The 24805-nt window shown below is 36.5% G+C and overlaps 1 protein-coding gene across 5 annotated transcripts in view; it reads left to right on the forward strand.

Moving 5' to 3' along the window:
• Positions 1–24805, forward strand: part of Bili (FERM domain-containing protein 8 Bili) — a 134877-nt gene that overhangs the window by 13582 nt on the left and 96490 nt on the right. For 3 of the 5 annotated variants that reach the window (XM_083137939.1, XM_083137943.1, XM_083137941.1), the window contains exons 2-3: positions 10628–10797; positions 15647–15945. In XM_083137939.1, coding sequence (XP_082994065.1) covers positions 10628–10797; positions 15647–15945 — 469 coding nt within the window. Of the gene's footprint in view, positions 1–9844; positions 9951–10176; positions 10209–10627; positions 10798–15646; positions 15946–24805 lie in introns of all 5 variants that reach the window. The other 2 variants (XM_083137940.1, XM_083137942.1) reach the window with 2 other exon arrangements.

The raw sequence follows: 24805 nt of genomic DNA on the forward strand, positions 1-24805 counted from the left end.
TGACTTAAAAGCCAATGCTTGGTTACATGAGATGTGTGGACACTGCTATTGTCGTGTACAAAATTAATGATGGGCATCTCCTCAACTGGGTATACTGTACGGACAGTAGGAAGCATACATTCTTCTAACACTGAAACATACTCCTGTGAATTCATTCTGGGAGAAATTTCTATCAATTCACCCATAGTTGCACTGCTCATCCAGGCCCAAAATGCAGCACTCACCCTTCCACTTCTTTTCTGCGCCAAAACATGTTGTTGAACGTAACGAGTATTTTTTGGTCGCCACACCGTAAGTTGACCAAGTTGATCTGAACTGAACACCTTTTCGTCACTCCATATAACTGTGTCCCAGAATTCTGCAGGTTTACTCATATATTCCAGAGCAAATCCAATTCTTTCATTTCTGTGATAGGTTGTCAACATTTCTTTCCTTGCTGGCTTTCGGCTGTGAATACCTGCCGAATGAAGACGCCTCCGGACAGTTGATGCTGCGCATGGCAGGTTCAGATCTTGACAAATTTTTGATGCTGGTAGAAATGGGTTCATTCTATTCATATTTAATATTTCCGCATCTTGTTCCATGGTGGTTTTTCGTTTCGGGCCTGATTTTCTGCGAGTTTTTAAACCATCTTCACCCTCCTCTTCATATCTTTTAATCCCATATTTAACACAAGATGGGTCTTTGCCAACAGCCATAGCGATATCTTCTACTGACCGGCCACATTCCGACATTCCGATCATTCGACCCCTTGTCACCTCACTTGTATACGGCATCACTTAGAAGTAACAAAGGTCTCTTCAATATTGGTGTATTATTATTATTAATATTAATGTAATTTTTCATTCATTCAATCCGTCCTAATAGATAGGGGCAAAGTACAGTATTTTGTATGAGTCACCGACTTACGTAAGGCTACAATTTTATATTAATAACAAGTTCACGTCAAAAGAGAGGTTGGTTCCAATAGGTTGAGGATATTCTGACCCTTCATACTTTCCCCTGGGATTGTCTAGTTTTACTTTTCTCCTATAGCGGCGCCACTGTATGTCGACTGCTACATTTGAACCAACGATTTATATAAACATAGCTAAAGAGCACGAATACATTAGCTAAATATATAGAAGTTAACGCAATTTACAATATATAAATACTTGCGAAGTATAGAAGTGTTTAAAACATTCATATTCATTATTTTTCACCCACTACTGTAAACTAATTTATGACTCGGCATGTTAGTTTAGGGCACATTTACTCTGTGACACGGTGTCTTACGTAATATAAGAGCACAGAAAAGTTGCCTACTACAGTGGTTCCCTCCCCAGGAGATCAATTTCAGCTAAGGAGGTGGAAATATAGTCTGATGATATTGAGATGTTCATATTCTTCCCCGGGAGAATAGCATTGTTAATAATATCGAAAATATTAACAAAACTGTAGCTTAGATCTTCATGAATAAAAATTCACTACCATTATCTTAGCTACGTTTTCAGTTCATTGTTTTGACTTATGAAATAATGCAAATCAACAAATTCATATCCAATCACCTAACACAGACTTGTTTCATTATTTTAGTAAATCAATCGTATCCCCTTTTCGTTTGTGTGTGTGTGTTTTGCAGCAATCACTACTTTTGTAGTCCTTTTGGAAACACGATTACTTAAGAGTGAAGTTATAATTTCAAATTGTTTTACCAGTTTGAATAATTTCTCGATCCTTCTCCTCAAAACACTGCGCAGATCGAAATAAATCTTTCAAATAAAGAAATATTTTCAGGTGGGCATATATCAAGAATACTAGGTAAATATTCTGTGTTAGTGTAATTCTAATTTCTCAAAAATTAATAGATTGGTTGGGAGTGGGGGGGGGGGCGAAGATTTGAAATTGAGAAACTCACTATTGTCTAATTCGTATGTGGACGAAAATTAAGGGGAAAACTAAAATACAAGTAAATGTATCATTTTCATGCTTTTTTTACACGCCAGCCAGTTTTATAAATATACACATATATGCCATACGGATAGGTGATCTAGTGTGTTAATTGGTTGACGCAGTCACACACCGAAGTTCCCTGTTTCGAATCCTGGCATGAGTGTTCTCTGTGAGTGTATTTTCAAATAATTACTCACCCTAATCGCCGTGATTGATTAAAAATGACAGAGAGCGTGGCGAAATAACAAAAATGCGTTATAAAAAAACTTCAAGCATCTATGAGTTTCAAAACTCGCGGAGCCTGGCCAGTTGTGCTACGACACTCACTATTTCGCAGTCGCTTCTAAATTTTTAATCAGAAAGGAAATCGAAAGTGCTCTAAATGTAGTATCTGTATTCGATTATGGGCTCTCAAGTATATGTTTTTTACCAAAATGTGCAGGCGTCACGGGCCGTTCATGTGAATCATCGCTTACTTTCTTTCCTGTCAACCATAGCCAGGAGCTTGAGCTGCCTGTGCGATATGACGTAACAGGCAGGTAGAACCACCTGACCAGGCTCGTCCCTAGCGACATCCACACAACTGTCTGGAGAAGGAGAAGGAGAAGCTTCACTCCCCGCCTTCCGGTAGTTTAAATAAATCCCGCTGTACATGCCTAATCAGTCTACAGGTATCCTTCAGTGACATGTTGAAGAATATTCTTTGAACATCATGTCAGATCCATGTGGCATCCAATCCATTGTATACCAGCATCAATCTTTAAGAAATGAAATGTTATTGTATGCACGTAAGCAAAGCCAAAAAATGCATGGAAATTCTACCACCATTAAATATAAGCTATGAACCTAACGAAAATTTATAATTACTCTCAGCATAGCAAACATGCTCATACATGAAATTCAGTTACATGAATGATTATGGCATGAAAAGAAAATGGAGCTTTTTCCAGCAGAATTCACACCACAACAAGGTCAAAAATGCCAGAGCAGTACTGCCAGCCTCGGCCTCCAAGAGCCTTGCTCGGAGGCCAAGATGGAGTTCAGAGGCTGAGGTCATTGGAGGCCAGTGTCCGAGGTGGAGGCTGTGAGGCTGGAGTCTGGGCCACGCGAGTAAAGTCAAATAGACATATCTCCCTACACGAAAGCAGAATTCGATCACAGAGCTCATTACCACTATGAAAGCTACATCTGCTTTCCAATGGATTGTATGTACTATGAGAATGATTAAGAAATTACGATTATATGAAACTGTCTTTGTCTTTCAGGTAAAAAGCCCGGCTTTTACCAATTGTTGTTGAGAGAAATGCTAGAGGTGATTTGGGCCTCGGGGCTCAGTAGCTTTCCTATATTTGGGTCCCTGTTGTTCCCCACAACTTCTGGACTTTGTAGCAACCATGTCCAATGGCATACTCAGGATTTTTGTCGGAGATGGGGGGAGGGCTGGACTTGTAAAAGTGCATAGTACTATGAACGTCACTGAAATTTTTAAAAGGGGGGGGGGGGGTCAGGCCATTGGAACCAATACCAATACCGATGCCGATATTTAACCGATTCCGATACATAAGATTAAACAGAAATGGAATGTTATTTTCATCATGACAAAAATAAATTTGCTATGTACATTTCTCTTGCATATCATATGTATATACATATATATTCTCAAGAGTGTGAATGTACATTTGCATCTACAAAATGTTATGTGAACCTTTAAGAAGAACATGGATTCTCAAGAGATTAAACATTAGTACACAAGCAGTTCTTTGAAATTCAAAATTAATTCCTGTTCTGCCAGATTCAACTTCAGAAACACGAGATTTGGAAACACTTCAGGAAGTAACCTACTTCTTCTCTTATCTCAAATATGTTGAGCAACACTGAATACTGATGGAGCAGGTATGTCCAAGTATTTTCTCAGGACTTGCTTCAGGTTTGAATTTCCAATGCAACAGCAGATCCTGGTTCAGCTATGTACTGTTTTATTTCCGATTTATAGTTAGGTTGATCCTCTGAATGAGTTTGCAATAATTTTATTACAAAACCTCTACAATAATGATGAATCATAACCAAATTTTCAATCAATCTTACAAAACTAGAATATAAAACTTATTAGAAGGTAAAAACTCTAGTATAATCTGTACCGGTTTAAATATCGGATTTTTGCTGATACCAATGCCGATGTGTCAATTTCGGCCGATTTTCATACATCTGTAATCAGCTTCGGCACATCCCTATTGTTTATTAGTATCATGTTAATGGATAGGGTGCAAATTTATAGGCACTAAAAACTTCTCAAATACACAGACAAATAGGCATTTGAAAAGGCACTATGCTAGTAAAATCAAGAAGTCATTAAAATAGTCACTTAAGAGTTCAGCTTAGAATAAAAAATAACAATAATATATGCATTGAACATGAACTCATTTCAGTTTTCTTCTTCCAGTGCACAATTACACTGCATTAGCATTGCAATTTATAATTACAGTTTATGCATAAAAGTGCATTGTATTTTCACAAACTATTAATACTATTTTGAACTAAATTCACTTTTGAGGGAAATCGTCAGTTAAAGTAATTCAGGCACAAAGAATTATGTTTTCGATTGCACCCATTTGAACAAATGCCTCAATTGAATTGGTTTGAGTTGGTGTTTTAATCCACTTTGTGCATAGTAAAGCTAATCAGGACTGGACCTACAGTTTAAAGTGGTATCTGAACAACTATGTGCCTCCACCGGGTATTGAACCCGGGACCCCTTGATTACAAGGGAGGCCTAAAATGCCTCAAATGGCATGCACTATTGTTCTCAATGAAAAATACAATTTGTAATCTTCTTAACCAAAAAAATGTTTTCTTATTAAAATTTCTCTGAAAAATGACCTTGTGTTACCTATTTTGCTAATTGCACACAAATAATTCACAATAGTTACAATTAAAACCTTATTTGCAGGAAAGGGAAGGTAACATAACCTGGTTAATTTATAGCATTTGCATTATTTTATATTTTTACGAGTATATAACCAGTTTTTCTGTATATGCGCATGCAATTTTAGACCCGGAAATTACCCATCTGCAAGGAGGCGCACCTACAATAATATGCAACAAGCACATCGAGCCCAGGTGTTCGACATCGTGTAAGCTGTGCACACAGGTCTCGATGCCTGCCAGGCTTTTTCTTTACCCAGATCCTAAGAAGACCCATGAGACTCAATGTAGTTCTTGCAGGTAGACGCGAGGACTACTGTCAGTGTTGCCAATGGCCATTATATTTCCCTACGCATGGAAATATTTGAATTTCTGCTAGGTGCAGGTGCCTTGAGGTTGTAGAACCATTGGCGTAGCAAGGGGTGGGTGAAGTGGGCGACTACCCTGGGTTGATACAAAAAACTTAATAAATGGAAGTGAGAAAAATTGAAAAGGCTAATTTTTTTGGCAATGAAATTAAAACCTTTTGATTTCATCTGGCTTTATATTCTAGTTTAACGTTATAATTTGAATGAATACGTCAAATCAGAGGCAGGCGGGAGCTCTAACCCTAAGGGGCCCCGAAAAGTCAAAATAATTATCATTTCTCATGTGAAACATTAATACAAAAATTGTTTGAACATTATTCTTGAATAAAAAGTGCTTTGTCTTGGCTTTTCTTCTGTCTCGTGACCTTGCATAGCCTACTCGATTTGAATATATTAATGATAAAACTGCCACGGAACAAAGTATGGGGCATTTAAATGCTTCCGTTGTTTTGAACTGAAGAAGGGCATGGATAATATTAGCAGTTCTCCCTTCCTTCCTACAACTTCAGATGCAGCTATTGCCTCTGTAACGGTCTTCCGAACTTTATGAACAAGTTCTACATTTCAGGAATGTGCTTAAATCTGAAATCAAGTGATTTGGCAAAGTTTCTTCTCCTTGATAACTCTACACTAGCTTCCAGTGTTATCTGTATCCTGTACCGCCTTCTGTTTGTTTCCGATTCTTCCAGTAACAACCATGAAAAAATAACTATCTTTCTCAAAATTGAAACTTAGGGAAAACTTCTGGAAGGTAGTGTAAAATGATATGATTCAGCCCAAATTTAGCTGAATCAGTAATCTCACTCTTGAACGAGAAAGGGCAAGATCTAATGTAAAAGTGTCATTTGCTGCCCAGAAGCCAGCTTTCTGTTAACCTTTTGAGTCCCAAGGCCATTTTCACAAGTAAGCCTCTTGGTCCCGAGCTGATTTTGAGCAAAATGCAGAGTTTCAATTAAATGAGTGTAGATCGGAGACTAATTGCCCTAGAGAGATGAGTGATATACCGTTGTACGCGGAATGAACCAGAGATTCAGACTATGTGAAACTTATGCACCTTCGGCGTATATATGGAGGGGGAAAGGGGGAAATCCCCTGAAAATACTTTTTTTAAAAAATGGGGTTTTGCCCCCCTCCGCCCCCCCGAAAAAAAGAATATGAAAAGTTCAAAATGCACATAGAAATTATCGCTGGCATGTAAGGAACACAAAAATATTTGCATCATTGTCGTATGACCAATGTAACTTGAGTTGTACCCCCAAAAGGAATGGTGGGCACGCCACTGATTCAAGCTTCAAAATGCAGCGGTACCTTGAAATGACTATAGCTCAGAAACTAAATGCCCTAGAGATATGAAAGATATACCGTTGTACGCAGAATGAATCACAGATTCAGACGATATATAATTTATGCACATTCGGCGTACATATGGAGGGGGAAAGGGGAAATCCCCTCAAAAATACTTTTCTTAAAAAAATGGCGTTTCCCCCCGCACCCCCCCCCAAAAAAAAATATTTCAAAATGCAAAATTTATGCAAATTTGGCGTCTATATGGAGGGGGAAGGGAGAAAAACCCCAAAAATTATTTTTAAAAATTGTTGAAATGTTTGAAATTTATATTTTCCCTTGAAAACAGAAGTCCCTTTTCCCGCCTTTTCACCTCCATTTTCATGAAGAAAAAATAAGGTGCAAGAAACATTTCTGTTAAATACATGTGTTAGGAACAATATAAAAGAAAAAAATCGAAATTCTAGCCAAAAATAGAAAAGTTATAACGTAAAAACTACGACCTTGACACAGCATCTCGATCGAGACGCTTGGGACTGTGAGGGTTACAGTTGGGTATCTCGTTCGAGACGCTTGGGATCCAAAAGGTTAAGCAAGGTGGTTTGATTTAAATCAAGATTTAAATTTGTGAATTCTATTTTAGAAAATCACTTATTGAAATCACTTTAAATAAAATTACAGAATAATGTACACTAGAAATTTGTAGATGTCAGAATCACTTTTTGTTGTTATTGTTATTGAGTTGGTGTTTTAAGTCCACTTTATGCACAGTAAGGCTAATTGGGACTGGACCTATAGTTTAAAGTGGGATCTGAACCACCATATGCCTCGACCGGGTATCAAACCCGGGACCCCTTGATTACAAGGCGATGACACACACACTGTGCCATAAGGGAGTGCCCCCAAAAAATGTTTAATGTAGAACAACCACCAGTCACACAAAGTTCCAAAATATTTAGGAAGGTACTTTTTGCGAAACTTGGTTCATACTCCTAGCAAGTCTCAGCAGTAGCGGTGATTAGGGGCGGGGCTAGTTGCCCCTACCTTTTGCCACTTTTGCACCACACTAACCTTAAGTACCAAGGGAAATTAAACTGTCTTTCCCCCCCCCCCCCAACTCTTGAACCTTCGCCCCCTAGTTTTGGAACCCAATCGCCGCCACTGGGTGTGAGGGATACAAATGTTTTCTACCAAGGAATAAATGTCTGAAATTTCAAATTGATAAAAACGTGATGAACATTTTAAGTGCTCCTTGACCCGTTTAGAATCTAAAAGTTGGCAACGGTGACTGCGTGACTCACATATCTGGAGACGGTGCAAAACCAGAATGAGCGTTCCCTGGAGACAAGCGAGCATCAACTTGCAAGGCTTTCAGGTACCCATGGTCTTTCGATGCTTGATGGGTCAAAACTCAGGTCTAAAGTTTTACTCGCCTGCTCGCAAGCCAGGTGGGCCTAGTAAGCGAATCTGCCTGATCTGCAGCTCTCTGTATGCAATATGAGGCTACTAAAGTAAGTTTTTCACATATCTTAATCTCGGCATTGTTGTATTCAGGACTGAGGTAATGTGAAATCATAAGCAGAACTTGGCGGTGTCAAAGTGGGACTTCCCCCACCCCCCCAATCTTTAAGTTTATTAACGTTTACAAGTTAAGGGTATTTTGTTGACTTGGGACCTGAGTAAAAAAATAAATAATTAATACATTTTATGATTTATGAAATGTAGCAAACTAGTCCTGGATGCTATTCTAATGGGATGGAAAAATTCTCTATTCTGCCTTTCCCATAAACGTTAAGCTCTCTATTCGATTCCCCAGCCTCCTGGTGTTTGGTCCCAAGTTACGCCCATGTGTGAAATATGGTTCATCATAGTATCCATTCTTCACCATTTTCTCTTCTTTTCGAAAAACTCTAAAACCAACACTACTATCCTGGAAAAATTTTCAGAGCTCAGTCTCTGGAGGCCGGGTGGCAGCCTCGGCCTCCAAGAGCCTTGCGAGGCAGAGGCCATGTGAGACAGGAGTGAGCTCTGAGGCTGAGTCCGTTGGAGGTCGGAATCTCACACGGAGGTCAGAGGTTGATGCCGGAGGTTGACCTTGAGCTCGGAGCCTGAGGCTATTGGAGGCTGGAATCTCACATGAAATTCATAAACCATGCAAAATTTTCAACTTTCTCATGAAGGAGGTCGAAAATCACCACCATGTATGTTTATGTGAGTCAATTAGGCAGGCCAGCCAATATAATTACACCCCTATGTTTTGAGTAAGCTAGGTTTGATTGCTTAGGACAAGGGTACAAGAAATACAAAGACAAATAGATGTAATAGAATGGAAATGATCAGGTCAAGCTACTTAGCCTAATTCTAGTATAATGTGTATACCTCCTACAATGTAATACAATGGCAAATGCCCTATAGCACAACAGTAGTGTGAAAGGAGAAAATATCAAAACAAGATGGAAAAAAATGCCACAAATAACAAAACTAGAAGGCAGGGCAACAAATGCTGCTGAAACTTCAACAAAAATGCAAACTGCCCTCATTACTCCTCTCCTGTGTTGGATTCCTGGTGGAAACACATATTGGTCCCAATTAACCTTTATTTGCATAATATGAACTTAAACGAAACAAATTACTACATGAAGGTGTCCAAACATTGTGTATTGCATGGTTTCAGTCACTGCAAAGAAAATAATATTTTATTATTTCTGCTACAGAGACAGTTTGCGAGATTCAATAAATTAATCTAAGAATGTTCTGAAGGAAAACTTATTAATTGGTAGGGGAAATTTGCTACTGTGTAACATTTTTCCTAATGACATTTTCAAATTATTTTATCAATGTTAAATTTCTGAAATATTGAAGTATTAGTACATCCAGGAATGATTGATTTAGTGTATTTTACTTTGCGTTTTGTGCCTCTTTCCTAATTTGCAAAGATGGGGATGAGTGATGAAATTGATGAATGGGCATTCACAAACAACCAAGCCCGAGCAGGATTCAAACCCGGGACCCTTGGCGCCGCAGCACGATGTGCTAACCACTCGGCCACAGGGTCCGGCATCCAGGAATGGTAGGAGCCCATTACTAAAATAATGCATTAATAATGTTATTGTGTTGAGAATAATTTTATTATGTTGCAATGTGTATATCATGTGCTAGTACATGTGTCACCCAGATACACTTACTATAACTTGATTGTAGGTTATAAGAGGCAGGAAGTAAGCAAGAATGTTGACCAAGTTCTTTTTTCTTTCTCCTGTACGTTTTGTTTTGTTGACCTTTTGTGAATGTGTGTTGTGTGCATCCATTGTCATTTCCTGCTTTCCGACTCCACCCAGGAAATGTGCAGCCGCTCATGAAATCGCGAAGTGAGGGATGTGTGGAAACCAGCCAGCTGTCTGAGCCATGTCTGAGAGTACAGACCAGAGGGAGGACAATGACCATGTAAGTGGTAAGGGTAGCTTTAGCAGTACAAGGCCCAAACTGTTTTTAGCTGCTGCTACTATTCTGTTAATTTTTCCCAATTTGCAACTAAACATTTCTCATCCAAATTATACACGTGTATTACATACTTTTCTTAACATTTGTGTAAGTAGTCGTATGATTATTCTGCCATATTTTATGCTGGCTAGCCTACTCTTATTTCCAAACTTTGCTCTTTTTAACATAGGTCTTTGCATGTGGATACCCTAATGTTTATTGGTAAGTTCCCAAGCTCAGCTCAGCATGTATTACTTTGTGTATTTTCATATCTTATCTGATGCTCATATTTCTTTTCTTTCCTTGTTTTTCTGCAAAGCAAATTAGTATGTAAGTTTTTGTTACATGTATGGTTAGCCATTTATGTGCTGTACAGTGTTAATTAATATGTTCACAATTTTTGTAATATTTATGTTAATGAAAATTGTTTGTGGCTGTCGTTTTTAAAATATATATTGTGTGAATTGTAAAAAAATATTGTCTCTCATGGTTGAATTTCATTTCCTAAAAATCGTTGATTTGCTAGCATTTAATTATCTGATTTGCAAATAGTATCAAACAAGTACATGAAGTGTTTCATGGAAATTTTCAATGTTGTTTAATATGTGTTATGACTGAATTGCATGTGTACTCTTTTCCAGAGAATTCGTCTTGTTACTATGTCCTCGTCTTCCCCTGAGGATGAAAGAGATCAGACCAGCATGGAAAGCCACCAAGCAGAAAACAGCCAAAACTACATCACAGTCATTCCAGTGGAGTATCCTCGTAGAGGATATCCTCAGTCTTCAGAGTATTTAGTGGAACAATATAGGTAATTATTGTAAGAAACATATTCTATATGCCTAATTTTTTTTAAATAAATGTTTGGTTTCTTTAGTACATTAGTTTTGATATTATTTTTATGATTGTTTTATTTAGTACATTAGTTTTGATATTATTTTTATGGCTTCAAAGTGTTTGGGTTCTTATCTTTCTTTCTCTCTGTTTACATACAGGGTGACCTGTAATTAGATGTATTCCCTGAATGGGGTTAAAGTAGAGGCAATTTGCAATAAATTTGACCATATGATACCCTGGCCAAAAATTAGTAGTTTTCGAGATAATAGATTTTTTATTACAATTTTCCACATAAAAATATGAATTGAGGAAAAACAGCTCATTTCAGCATTTTCTGATAGCTAACAAATAAGTGGTTCATTGAAAAAAAGTTTGTCCCAAATAACAATCACATGTAAGTAACAGGTGTGTCTAAACTTACAAGTGGTGATAAAAAATGCACTCTTAGTTTACTTGCAACGTATTAATATCAAAAATGGTATGACACGAAGCGTACAAATCACTTCCTTGTGTTATCAGCTATCCAACAAGGTACAAAGGATGCGAACATTCACATTTGTGTACAAGAAATAATTCTTCATTCATTTTCATGTTAATTTCCTTAGAAGCGCGATATCTGGGCCGCTGTTACTCATGCTTTGGTTGTTACATGTTACATTGCATGCCCGCTAGAGGACAATACTTGTCTTATCACGTAAACAAGTGATACAAATGTGAATCCTGCAGCTCATTAGATGGCAGTACCTAAGAGCCTATATCAGGTTGAAAGTGGCTGCATTCGACATTGAAGAATACACTGATATTTTGTACTTTTACGGGTTTTGTGATGGTGACGCAGCTGCATCACAAAGAGCATACGAGTGTCATTTACCATACGTGCGAGTGTTTTGTAGGACATACCGGCATATCCGGGAAACCGGTTTGGTTCAATGACTGCAAGGCGATGCAGGCAGACCTCGCAAGTTTGCTCCTGAAGCAGAGGAGGAAATACTGGAGTGTTTTCAAAGAGACTGCGCTACTTCAACGAGAGTTGTGGCCAAGCAACTTGGCATGAGTCAGTGGAAAGTGTGGTTGACTTTGCATACAGCATGGCTTTATCCATACCACCCGTGCATGCTCTGGAGGAGGGAGACACTGCCAGAAGGATGGATTTTTGTCGTTTTCTAATTAACGCTGATCTCGAAGATCCAGATTACCTCAGCATGATTTTATGGACGGACGAATCAAAGTTTGACCGGAACGGTGTAACCAATTTCCATAATGCGCATTACTGGATGCCAAAGGGCGAGAACCTGAAAAAAAAGTCAAAGAAAAGGCCAGTCAGAGGACATTCTCATTGAATGTATGGATGGGCATCATCAACAATTTGAGCGGGCCATTTTTCCTGCCCCAAATCTTAAATGGCATCACTTATGAACATTTTTTGAGGAACAAAATGGATTTGTTGGAGGATGTGCCTCTAGCCATAAGACGTGACACGATTTACCAGCATTATGGCTGCCCAGCTCACTTCTGCCTGGGCGTGCGACAGTGGCTGGATGAAAATTACCCAATTAAATGGATTGGCTGAGGCAGCCTGATTCCCTGGCCGACTCAATCCCCCGATTTGACACGTTGCGGCTTCTACATTTGAGGCCACATGAAAGACTTAGTTTACAAGACCGGTAAACTTGCAAGGAGAGCTCAGGGAGATAATCTTAACAGCTGCTAACACATCAGGGACACCATCACACCACAAGTTACGAGAACAAATGTCCGTAAATACCTGTGTGCCTGCATTCGTAACAGAGGTGCCCACTTTGAGCAAGATGTGTAATGTTCTTTGATTCCATTCACATGAAAATGAATGAAGTATTATTTCTTGTACACAAATGTGAATGTTTGCAACATTTGTACCTTGTTGGATAGCTGATGATACAAGGAAGTAATTGAAGTAATTTGTACGCTTTGTGTCATACCATTTTTGTTATTAATATGTTGCCAAGTAAACTGAGAGTGCATTTTTTTTATCACCACTTGTAAGTTTAGACCCACTCATTACTTTGCGATTGTTATTTGGGACACACTTTTTTCAACGAACCACTTTTTTGTTAGCTATCAGAAAACCCTGAAATATGTGCCATACAAGGAACTGTTTTTTCTCAATTCGTATTTTTATGTGGAAAATTGTAATAAAAAAAAACGATAAAAATTTGATTATCTCGAAAACTACTAATTTTTGACGGGGTATCATATGGTCAAATGTATTGCAAATTGCCTCTACTTTAATCCCTTTCAGGGAATACATCTAATTACAGGTCACCCTGTATACAGTACATATATATATATATCCCTCCCTCTCCCTGATGAGATCTCCTTCCACCTTAAAGTGCTAAGTCCCAATTTGTTCATATTTTTATTCGTGGGTTTTGGAAATTATTGTTTAGAAATGGTAAGGAACAGTGCATTTTGCTGCACTGGCTGCAACCTGTTTATTAGAAGGTTGACAGTGTTGAAAAATATATAGCCAATCATCATTGAGTGTGCCTTGAGATAGAAAATATATATGGTTTCTGAAACGTTGACAACTTTATACTGAAGAATTTTCAGACTGTAAATGCCTTTTAATCTTTTTTTTCTTTTTGTGTATGTTGTCATATTTTCTTGTCTTTTCTTGTATTTGTGAATTAATATGCTTTTTGTCCTCTGTAATTATAGCTCTTTTCCAGTCTTACGGCGCGTGCCCTATAAGCTGGCGATGGAAGTGTGGAGTGGGGAAGCGACCAATCCAGCGTGATAAGAAATGCAGCAGCCAGTAGAACGATTTTCACATAGTACTTTTTTCCGCCGCATCGTGTCTCTCGGTGCCACTGCTGTTGACTGGTTGGTCTGCGGCGTAATCCCCGCTCCGCACTTCCCTTGCCAGAAGTAGGACCGGCCGCCGTAAGAGTGGAAAAGACCTTTAGTCAAAATATTGTTTCCACCATAACTAATGTTTTCTTTTTGTACAAGACAATGCTTTATACTCTTCTGTTAAACAGTTGTCTTGTGTTTTTATTTGTTTTGTGTTCTTCAATCCTTTATGTTTGTTGTATTCATTTCTATTTTTTCTTCTGCAGATCTTGATTGATTCTTTTCTTTTTAACTATATTTTTCATTATTTTATGTCATTATTATTATTTATATATTTTGGCAGCAATTTTGTCATACACATGCTTGTGTTATCTGATTGGGTTCTCTGCATGCCTTATTGCACTATGACTAGAATTTAAATGTGATATGATTGTGAATAATTTACAAACCCTCACTCAGGAGTGAGACATTGTTATGAGTATATATTAGATGTTTAGAGTACATGAGATGTACCATTTTGAAAAAAAAAATTGAATAGGAATTAGTTACCACAGAAGTACATTCCTGACAGGCAGATCTCAAAAATGAAACTTAACTTGTACAAAACTAGTCTGAAGTAGTAAACAGCTGAATGAATTGTACTAGGTTCCTAATTTAGGCCAAAGGCATAGTTTCTGCAAAACAGGCTTGTGTAATGAGGTGATGAAATAGGTGGCTCAGTAATGTGGGAAAAGCAAGTTCGGGTCTCATGTAAGGCTGACTTTTTTAAAAAATGATATTCTATGCTATTCTTAAAATATGAAAATTTTATTATTCATCAATTTACTTTACTATTGTATCCTAGCTTTTGAAAGCTTGTGCATAAAAGGAGCATTCCAGCGTTATGTGTGTGACATTTCACACACAAAATGTAAGGTTCTAGACTTGAGATCGGATTAATATATTTATAATGAACTGATTTCATAGAATTATACAGTACTTTGTGGTGCCTGCTAACAAATGAGGAAAAAACTTGAGTATGATGACACAGCCTGATGCATGAAAAGCATTAACGAAAATATTTTGCATGTGTATTAGTAGTAGTCAACTTCGACTTCATTTGTCTGTGAAGCATATACACTACAAAAGTTAATAATTTTTGTTGGTGAAATATGCAAATTCTATGTATTCACAAACATTTAAACATTAATGCAAATTAAAAACACTAGCCGCGGTAGCTCAGTTGTTAGGGCATCTGATTACCATGCGAGAGACCAGGGTTCAATCCCGGTGGGGGAGAATCGGGATTTTTTCCAGCTGTTCAAGCGGCTCCAGTGCCCACCTAGCGTGTATAAAGTTGGTACCTGGAGGAAACTCTGGGGGGTAAAGGCAGCCAGGGGCATGGTGCTGATAACATCACCCCACCTTCGGCCATAATCAAGAAAGTGTGGGGCCCTAACCCCATACCCCCTATATGCCTTCATGTCATGGTGCATAGCACAGGGGAGCACTTTACCTTTTTTTTTCTTTAATAATTTTCAGATAAAATCATTTTGTTATTTACATGGAGTAGGATCACTTTTTATGGAGTGTCCCAAAAGATTTGATTGATTGATTGATTTGTTGTTTTAAGTCCACTTTATGCACAGTAAGGCTAATCGGGACTGGACCTACAGTTTAAAGTGGGATCCGAACCACTTGTGCCTCCACCGGGTATTGAACCTGGGACCCCTTGATTTCAAGGCAACAACGCTACGACTGCGCCATCAGGGAGGCCTGTCCCAAAAGAGAAACGACACGGAGCAATTGTACAAGAGTGCCATATCATATATAATTTTGTTTAGTTGTAATTTTTTTCAAGATTAACTAATAAATATGTATGTAGTGGCATGCCTAAGATAATGTGTTTCCTGAAATGTAAATTACAATACTTGTTCAACTGCAGTAAGAAAATTACTATGTTTGAAGAGTAAGTAATTTAACTTTTTCCTTATCTCTTTTGTTTCATTTAGTGAGTATTTACGTGAAAGAGCCAGAGAAGAGTATATTCGAGGAGACTATAATATAAACAGTGAACCCCAGTTTGATGAGGTTGGTCCTCTGTACACAGTGTCGCAACGTTTTGAACGTGAACGGGACAAACAGCATACGTACAATCATGAGAAGTTTGACATAGAAAGGGAAAGAGAATGGGAGAGGGAAAGAGAGCGAGAGAGAGACCGCACCATCCATTCACATATATCAACCACTTCAGAGTCCTCGAAAGAAGGGGAACTTCCGCAGCCACAAGAGGTCCAGCGTCCTTTGCATGGTAAGTGAATCGAACTTCCATTTTGTTAGCTTGTAGCTTTAGGTTTTGGCTTGTGTGAGACTTTGTTAGGAAACATACAGTAGCCTTTGATTAATGTGAGGACTTCTTAATTGTCAGTCATTAATTATTATTAAAATCATGGAAAATGTCAACACATTATTTCCATTTATAACCAGATAGGTTATTCTACTTTTTGTGTTAGTAATATCGTAGTTGTAAAGAGAGAAAAGAACTTGGATTAGGATCTGGCAACGCTCGAGAGTGCCAATGGAGGATGGCTCAGAAACGGTTGCGTGAAATTTTTAGTGTCGCGGACTTTGATTATAAATAGTTATTTCTAATGTGGAATCTTCAGTGTAAGTTGCCTGTTGTTTTTATATGTGTTTAGTACATTAATACATCATTGTTCTATAAAACTAACTGTTGTTTCTTGTGACTTGACTAGTATTTTGCCTGTCCACGTGTGAGTTGTACTTTTCGCCATTCACCTCCTACTCGCTGTTCCGAGGTAAAACAAATCCGGTAAGGTTTGATTGAATATCACATGTGTTTGTGCCTGTATCCGGTTACACATCGTCGCAGCACATGCCACACCCTTTCTCACATATCTGTATTGAATGTTCTGGCAATTGGAGAGAATCGGCAGTTTCTCCCCATTTTGCAAGTGGAAGTGTTTTTTTAAGTTTATTATTAAGCTAGTGTAGATTTACATTGGGTTTAGGAATGGGCATTGAGTCATATCGGTACGAAGCTCAGTGAAATGAGGAATAGAGATTTCAGATTTCGGACTCGTTGGCCACCTCTACCTTGAGGGGTGTAAATGATGGAAATAGGGAGTTAGAGTCTGCTGAATGTCTTTTAGCTGAAACTAATCAAACTCCCTTTGACTTTGCTGAGGGAGAATCTGAATTTGTTTCTGGGTTTAATGTTCAATATAGTCCTGGTGGGTTTGTCCTAATTTTTATATCTGAATATGCTAGTATCTTATTTATGAATATTGATTGTTATAGGTAATAGTAGTACGATTTCTACATCAAAAATAAGAAAGATTACTACTTTTCAGTCATCTAATGATTCTTGTATAATTTTTATTAATCAATTAATGAAGGATTTAAGACTGGCATCTTGGAGACTGCAGGAGGCAGTGGGAAATTTGGTAGGTGGTCGTGCTGGACATTATTCTCTGAACCCAGACTATCTCTGATTTCTTGCTCTCTGTTGGACCAGGACCACTATGGAAGTCTTGGTGACTAGATGCCACCTTGTAATTTCACAGTATCTCAGTGCTTCTCAGCAAACTGCGACGACATTCTCCACAAGTCTCTCCAAAAGGTGTTGTATTGATTTCTCATCTCCAAGGGTTTTTTATTGTTCCGGTTTCCCTTCAGATGTGGTGGACTTTGCACCTCCAGCTGTTAAGTGGGATATCCCTCAGTGGAGTTGGAAAGTTACAGTGGACGTGCATTCACCTCTGTCAAGACCAATTTCCTAGCCAACTCTGCAGAACCAATTGGAAATTTCTTATTACCTGACTCTGCATCGGGTGGAAGTTGGAGTGAATGAGCATTCAGCTGGCGAACTTGAGGACGATATTTGTTTCTTGAATTTTATTCACCAAATTCCTTCATCACTAGATATGATCAATAAGTATTTACAGAATACCATGTATTCCTCTTGGAGAAGCAATTTCAAGTTACAGCTAACCAAATGGAAGTTTTGACTTTTCCCAGTACAAACAAAATCTTCAACCTGTCCTCTTTAAATTCATGTGTTTTTCTATGCCATTGCAAGTTTGAAAAAAAAACAACAAAAAAAAACAGGAGGTTTTAAATTATTTTTTTTAGATAAAGCCCAAATAAACTCAGGCAAAACTGGGGTTTATTCGGTTTTTTCAGGTTATGTTTAAAAACTATATATTTTAAAATTGAAATGTATTTTTCCCTGGTAGTAATGTATCGTAATAGTATTGTTTCAATTAACTGAATCCAAAAATATTTACTATTTTTGTTAACATATTCTGTTCTAAAATATTTGTCCCAACAGTTTGATTCTGCGAAGTCGGTACTAAAGCATATGTGTTGAAACAAACGATTTGAAATATTTTTTTAACATGTTCAATTTCACATTAGCTAATAATGGAAAACAAGCACAGTTTGTACAAAATATGTTATAGAAAGTGCTTCTTTTTTCTCACAGTACACAATGGTACTCCTCTGTACTGACACCTTATTATAGGTGAGGATAAAACTAATTATTTTAACAAGATAAATGCATGCATGTGTGTGTATACACTTGGGTGCATCATCATTCATGAACATAACACAATTTAGTTCTTATGATGAAAACATTAACAAATCAACTTAAATTGTGCCGGAACCTTTCTTCACAGTAAAAAAGCAATATAACTAACTTTCGCAGTGAGACTTTTAATTTTATCAATCAGTGATTTATCAACGGTATACAATTTATGCATATTAAGGTATATGTTTTTCACAATGCAGCACATTTTTAGTAAATACTATTAGTGAATATTGCATTCTGAACTTCAGTTTATGAAACAAATTATTTTGTGCAGTGTTGTGCCTATTTTGGAATGAATTATGCTACAGCTAAACATATTTTTAATCGCATTTATTTCATTTCCTTATAAACTGCCATAGGCCATAAAATAATCCAAAAATACTGTGCAACATAGAGTTTTAAATCTGCTTCAATACAGTTTGTTCACAGTTTGTCAGTTGTGTTTACCCATTAACTTTCTGGATATTTCAAGCATAAATATCTCCTCTGTGTATTAACCATGCCAAATTATAAGTCTGCCACATTTAATTGTCTTGACTGATTTAGTCATAAAATTCTTAAAAGAGTCTCTTTTTTTTAATCTCCAAAAAATGTAGTTTAAGCAGAGATTTGAAAGTGTCATCAGAATTTGGAAGCTACCTCACCATATGAAAGAGTCCATTCTTAATTTAAGCTAAAAACCTCTAAATCGACTGCAGTTATTGTGGTCTCAAAACACACACTGTATTACAGAGTTTTTATTAAAACTTAAAGCTCAAGTGATACCCTAACGTTGCTGAGACGTGTTTTTTAATCTACGAAAATGTAACCTAGTCAAATATGAGCACAATTTAAAGCTCTCGCAAGACATGTTAAATCAGTCTGTCATCCACCATCTTTAAACATGCTGACCAAATTTTCTTAAATACAATCTGCGACAAATCCTACAAGTTACCTTGCAACTCAAAATCTTGACATTTATGGCAGTTATCATAAATACAAGATTTGTGATTTTACCACCACATCTCCTAAACTATGAAATATGATTTTAAAAGTTTTACTGCAAAATTGCAGATTTTCATCCACCATCTTGGAACACATTGTCCAATTTTGCTCAAGTTTTCTAGCTGCAGCAATAATTTTACCCAAATGATTCTAAATTTACAGCAGTTATCATGGTCACTAAATGGATGACTTATTCCTCTCCTCAGCCCATCCACTCCAACTCATGCTCCTTCTAAATCATGCACCATATTTTGATTATTTTATTGTCAAATTGTAGTGCAAGTACAGATCATAATGCTTCTGTAAGTTTTGTGCACAAAGCTCAAAACTGTAGTCTCTACAAAGGTTTCAAAATGTCAAAAATTATCAAAATATGAAAGTATACATGTACACTGTATATACTGTACTTGAGTGCCCCACACCATTAAAAAAAGAAGAAGAAAAACAACTTGTGGCAGATTATGAAAGTGCACGACTTACAAGGGTATAGAGCTCCTAAACAGACATAAATTACATTTATCCTGAATAGGCATGCAACCCATTACAATGACAAATGAAAAATCATTTAAAGAGTGTTTGGATTTAATTATGTCACAATTAACGAGATTTCAATAAAATGTACCCAATCCTCCCTTGTATAATGCTTTAAACTTGCAAAAATGTATTGTATCAATTGATCGTTACAGGTGAAACTATGCCACTATGGTTTCCCCCACATAAGGAAGTGACTGTATCACATTTAAAAAATTATTAGCTTTGTTCAACTATGCTGCATCAATCAATGCAAACATTTTATCTAAAAATTTCTGATACTTTTTTTTTTGGTTCTTCTTTCTGGATATGTGTTATTTCTGTTAAAAGTTCATGATTTGAGGAAAATATCCTGAAAAAAAAACACTGCCTTGTACTACATTAATTATTTTTAGTATTATATAGCAGCGAAACTTTTTCTTCACAAGTTTTCAAAAACTTTTTGCCAATTGTAAATCCTCACAAGTTTTTAAAGCAATAATTTACAACATTTTCTGGAAAAAAATTTGACTGTTTTTGATGTTTTTTTTTGACCTGGGGAAAACGGATGGGCCTACCGAGATATTTTGCTGATATGTTAACTTCTTTTGGTTGTCTTCCTACCTATACCATCTGGATAATAATTCTGATAAGGGTGAAATCTGAGAATGTTTTGGTCAGAAGTTTCTTCCACATTTGTCAGATTGTATCGGAGTGATCATCTGTATTGCCGCTGTATTGAAACTTGTTGGAATTATACAGAGCAATACATTGAAGTATGGACCGCCTCGTCAGTTTTTGCACTATCTGCAAACGATGCACTTGCGGCTGTTTGTCGGTATGGTAGAGTGTTGAAGCAAGCACGTAGCAGTTTCCATAATTACTTTAAAAAGTGATTTACTTAGCAGATTTATAAAAGAAGATGTTCAAACTAATCACCTTTGATGCACACACATTTTTGATACATCTTTATTAAGACACCCACTAATGTAAGCTGGCGAGGGGGCTAGAAACAGGTTTACACAGTGGTTCTGAAAGTAGACACAAGACTGTGAGTGATAAGAGTCCTTGTTTTGTATTGTGTGGCCTGTTTATTTTATTAGTCTGCAGACTGTGAAGTGGTAGAGTGCCTGGTACATATTGTATTTTTTCTAGTGTATTCAACCTCAAAGTGCGTTACAGCTCAGCAATTTTTTTCTACTACACAGCGTGTATTTGTTTATGATTTATATCTGTTAACTCAATCGGCACGTGAAGTTCAAAGGTGATTTGAAACAAGATTCCCAGGTGTAAAAGTTCCATATTGTAAATAAATCACTCTTTAAGTTAGTTACGGAAACTTGCATGCTTGATTCACGGACAGTATACAGTGCCAACATACGGCCGCGAGCACCTTGCTTGCCAATAGCTCAAACACTGATGCGATGGTCTACACTAGGATGGATCGCTCTGTATTTTAAGGCTTGGTGTGTCACACATTCTCTATATTCCTGCATGCAACATCAAAACTAAAAATGTTCCATGTACATGTTACGTAGTGAGTACATGTAAAAATAATTGCACCACTCTAATTTTTGAACCGCACATGTGGGTTTGACAACTTGCTTATAGTCTGTGCTGGAGATCATGAAACTTAAGACCTTCTAGAAACCTTATCATAATAACACTGTATCACTGAACATCTGCTGTTTTTTTGTGATTGGTGAAACATCACATGGTTTTTACTGACACTTCACCTGGACTTTCATTTTAAGTCTTTACACTTGTGAATCTAAGATAAGGAACTGCCATTTTAACATATGTTTTATTCGACATGCAAGATGTCACTACTGTTATACCTGTATGACAACTGCGAAAGCAAATGTTTGGCAACATTTAGTTCAGTTATGTACATGTAGACTAATTGTGACATGACATGCAGTTGAAAATGGAATCTAAACCAAAGGTTCCAATAACACAGCCATTGATTTCATGATAGAATTGGCCCATAAGATATTTAAGAATCACTCTACTACCAAAACATGCATTTCAAGTTACCCAACTGTGTTGATTAACTAAATTTAATTTTGCTGCTACTCTTCATAAACATATATCAATAGTAAGTGATAATTGTTGTTGCAGAGAGTGTGAAAGTTTTCTGTTTGTTTGTGATTGTAGAAACTTGCCATTATTAAATGCAGCAGGAAATAAATGATAAGAATAATTCTGACAATTAACAATGGAATATAAGAGCATTAATTAACATGAGGGTAACGCTCTAAATACATTGAATATTTCAATTCATATCAATTTCCTACCATAAAGGGTAAAAATAACATTTTCAAATATTAACGATCCCAGGTTTGATACCTGGTGGAGGCACATACAGTGGTTCGGATCCCACTTTAAACTTTTAAACTGTAGGATCAGTGCCAATTAGCCTATCTGTGCATACAAGTGGACTTAAACAACAATTCAATTTGAACATTAACGAGAAACATACAGTCTTGAAAATATATTAATTCTACATGTTTTCTCCATATTGTCAGTTTTTTACGAGAGGGATTTATGACTTTTAATCAATAGTCATTTCTATATGTGACCATATTCTTGTATCTACTGCTTGCAGTTTTTTTAAAGGAAAGTTTGACCTGATGGAGGCAGGTGTTCTTTACCCACAGTATCCATTACCTGTGTATGTCATTAGTAGGGATTTGGAGTTGATCTAAAATATCTTATAGAATGACCCGAAAATAATTTTCACTCTTCAAATGAATGCTTGCTTTTTTGGTAGATTACAACAGAGTAGACAAATACAAAAGCCATTGTTTGCTGTTTTAAACTACTGAAGCAATGGGGGGGGGGGGGAGCAATTAAGTGCTAATGTAGTTTTCTTTATTTTTACTTCAAAGTTTTTCTGTGTAGAAATTCACCTCCTTTCAGAGTGGGCCTTGTACGATACAGTTGTCTGTCAGCATCTGAAAATACAGTTATTATAATTTTTTGACATTCTCAAGATTAAAGCAATTATAGTGGTCAGTAAGGAAACCTCAAAGTAGACTTCACACAGAGTATTTTAAGTGCTGGAGGGAAAATAAATGTACCACAATTAATTATTTAACCCATTGTCAAACTTTCAGTTAAAGATAATATTGTGCATTTCTATTGACCGTATTTTCGATGAATGGCGAACTTGCTAAAAAGATCATGTCAGGAATGCATTTAAACTTCAAGAATTAAGTATAATGCAATAAAGACAGCAAAAAATACTGGAAATGACTTACAAACCAAAAAAGGCCAAAAAATTCAAAATAAAAACATTGTTTTCGGGGTCTAACTTCTGGCAAACGGACTGATATTAGGTTTATTATTGTTTCCAAAGCTCATAAAAAGATGAAGATTTTTCATCAAATTCCGAGCCCTAGTCGTTAGTTATACACATGTTCAGATTAAAGTTGGAAGAGCAACCACACCTTGTTCATTATGTCTTTGATAAACATAACAGTACATTGCATGTACCTCCGTCTCTTGTAACATCTGCCATAAAATAGATGACACTTTTTGACATGTTAAAGTAACACTTAAACTTCTGTGAGTAGCAAGAGAGAGAACTAAAAATATATCATCTGTGACCTCTATGGAAAGGTTGATAATCCACCACCATATAAGTAAACAAACTCTAATTAATTAGGAATCAGTGGACAGATGAAATGCTTTTTTGATGTACTTGCTTGGATTACTTCAATCCTATGAATTAGCAACATTTCCTGATGCACCTGTTTTTATTTACAAAAGGCTTGAGGTTGTAATATTTTCACCTTAGGAGGTTGAATGAATACAATGTATATTTTGTATAAAAATGTATTTATTACATTTTTCTGAATGTTATAAAATAGTAAATACAATGCAATAGACTAATACAATGCTCATAGTATTCTGAGCATAGATATAACAGTCATGCATTTTTGCCACTTGGTATTTGCTATGAATCAAATATTTATCTTCTTTGGTTGTCATTGTTAAGAACAAAAATACATACATTTCATATTGAGTTCTTTGGATGTGAACAACAAATCTTAGTAAGTAAATATGAAGTAGTAATGAAACTGATGATACATTGCTCCCTATAAGATTTTGTGTTGCATTCAAACTTAAATACAAGAGCTCAGTATTCTAGTCTATTAAGGGGATGACTTTCAATGTCACCACTAAAGTTCCCAGGTTCGAACTCTAGATTAAGCAATAGTGTTCTTTGTGAGTGTCATCATCAATTTCATCTGATTGTCACCTATCCTCATTGTTGTAATTAGCCCATAGTCATAGAAAAGCAATGAAAAAGAAGAAGAAAAAGAAAAAGAAAATTTAAACATACATGTAAAATTCATTTATAAGTTCAGGTATACTTATGAGTATGTGGAGTGGATTATTATGTCTACAGATATTTTTCTTATAAATCATTATTTTTATTAGTTGAACACTTTGAAATATATAAAACAACATAAATTATTTCAAGAAAAGTAATATTAATAAGGTTTTTCCAAATTTATAATGAGTCATTTGAAACATATCTAGTAACTGATGGAAGTAGATAATAAATCTAAGGATTACAAGCAGTTAATTTGTAGTGACGAAGTGTCATTTGTAACTTGTACAAGTATTTACAAAATTAGTTTCATATTTCCATGTACCACATGTGAGATTATTGTGAATACGTTTAATTTGAAACATCCTTTAGCAGAAGCATGTGATTAATTCTTGCTATCTAGATGTTAATGTTGGCATATGAGTGTGATAGTTTGCTTCATATTTGCATTTTGTTTTGCTAAAAAGGACTTTCACTTTCATGAAATAACTTCTTCCATTTTGCATTTCTTAAGGTTCGGCTGGACCTTTGGCCAATGTTAGAAAAAAAGCAAACCACACAAAGAGTCACGTGAATGCTCCAGAAGGATTTCTAAACATACGTAATTTTTAAGATTTTGGAATATCATAGTGGTTTTTCAAAAGGAGTGAAAATTTCAAAACAGCTACACTAGTGTCAGCCAAAGAGGGAAGGCAGGGAATTTTAGTAAATATCATCTTTCGC

The sequence above is a fragment of the Lepisma saccharinum genome, chromosome 16 (assembly GCF_977018435.1).
Source record: "Lepisma saccharinum chromosome 16, izLepSacc3.1, whole genome shotgun sequence".
NCBI classification, from domain to species: Eukaryota; Metazoa; Arthropoda; class Insecta; order Zygentoma; family Lepismatidae; genus Lepisma; species Lepisma saccharinum.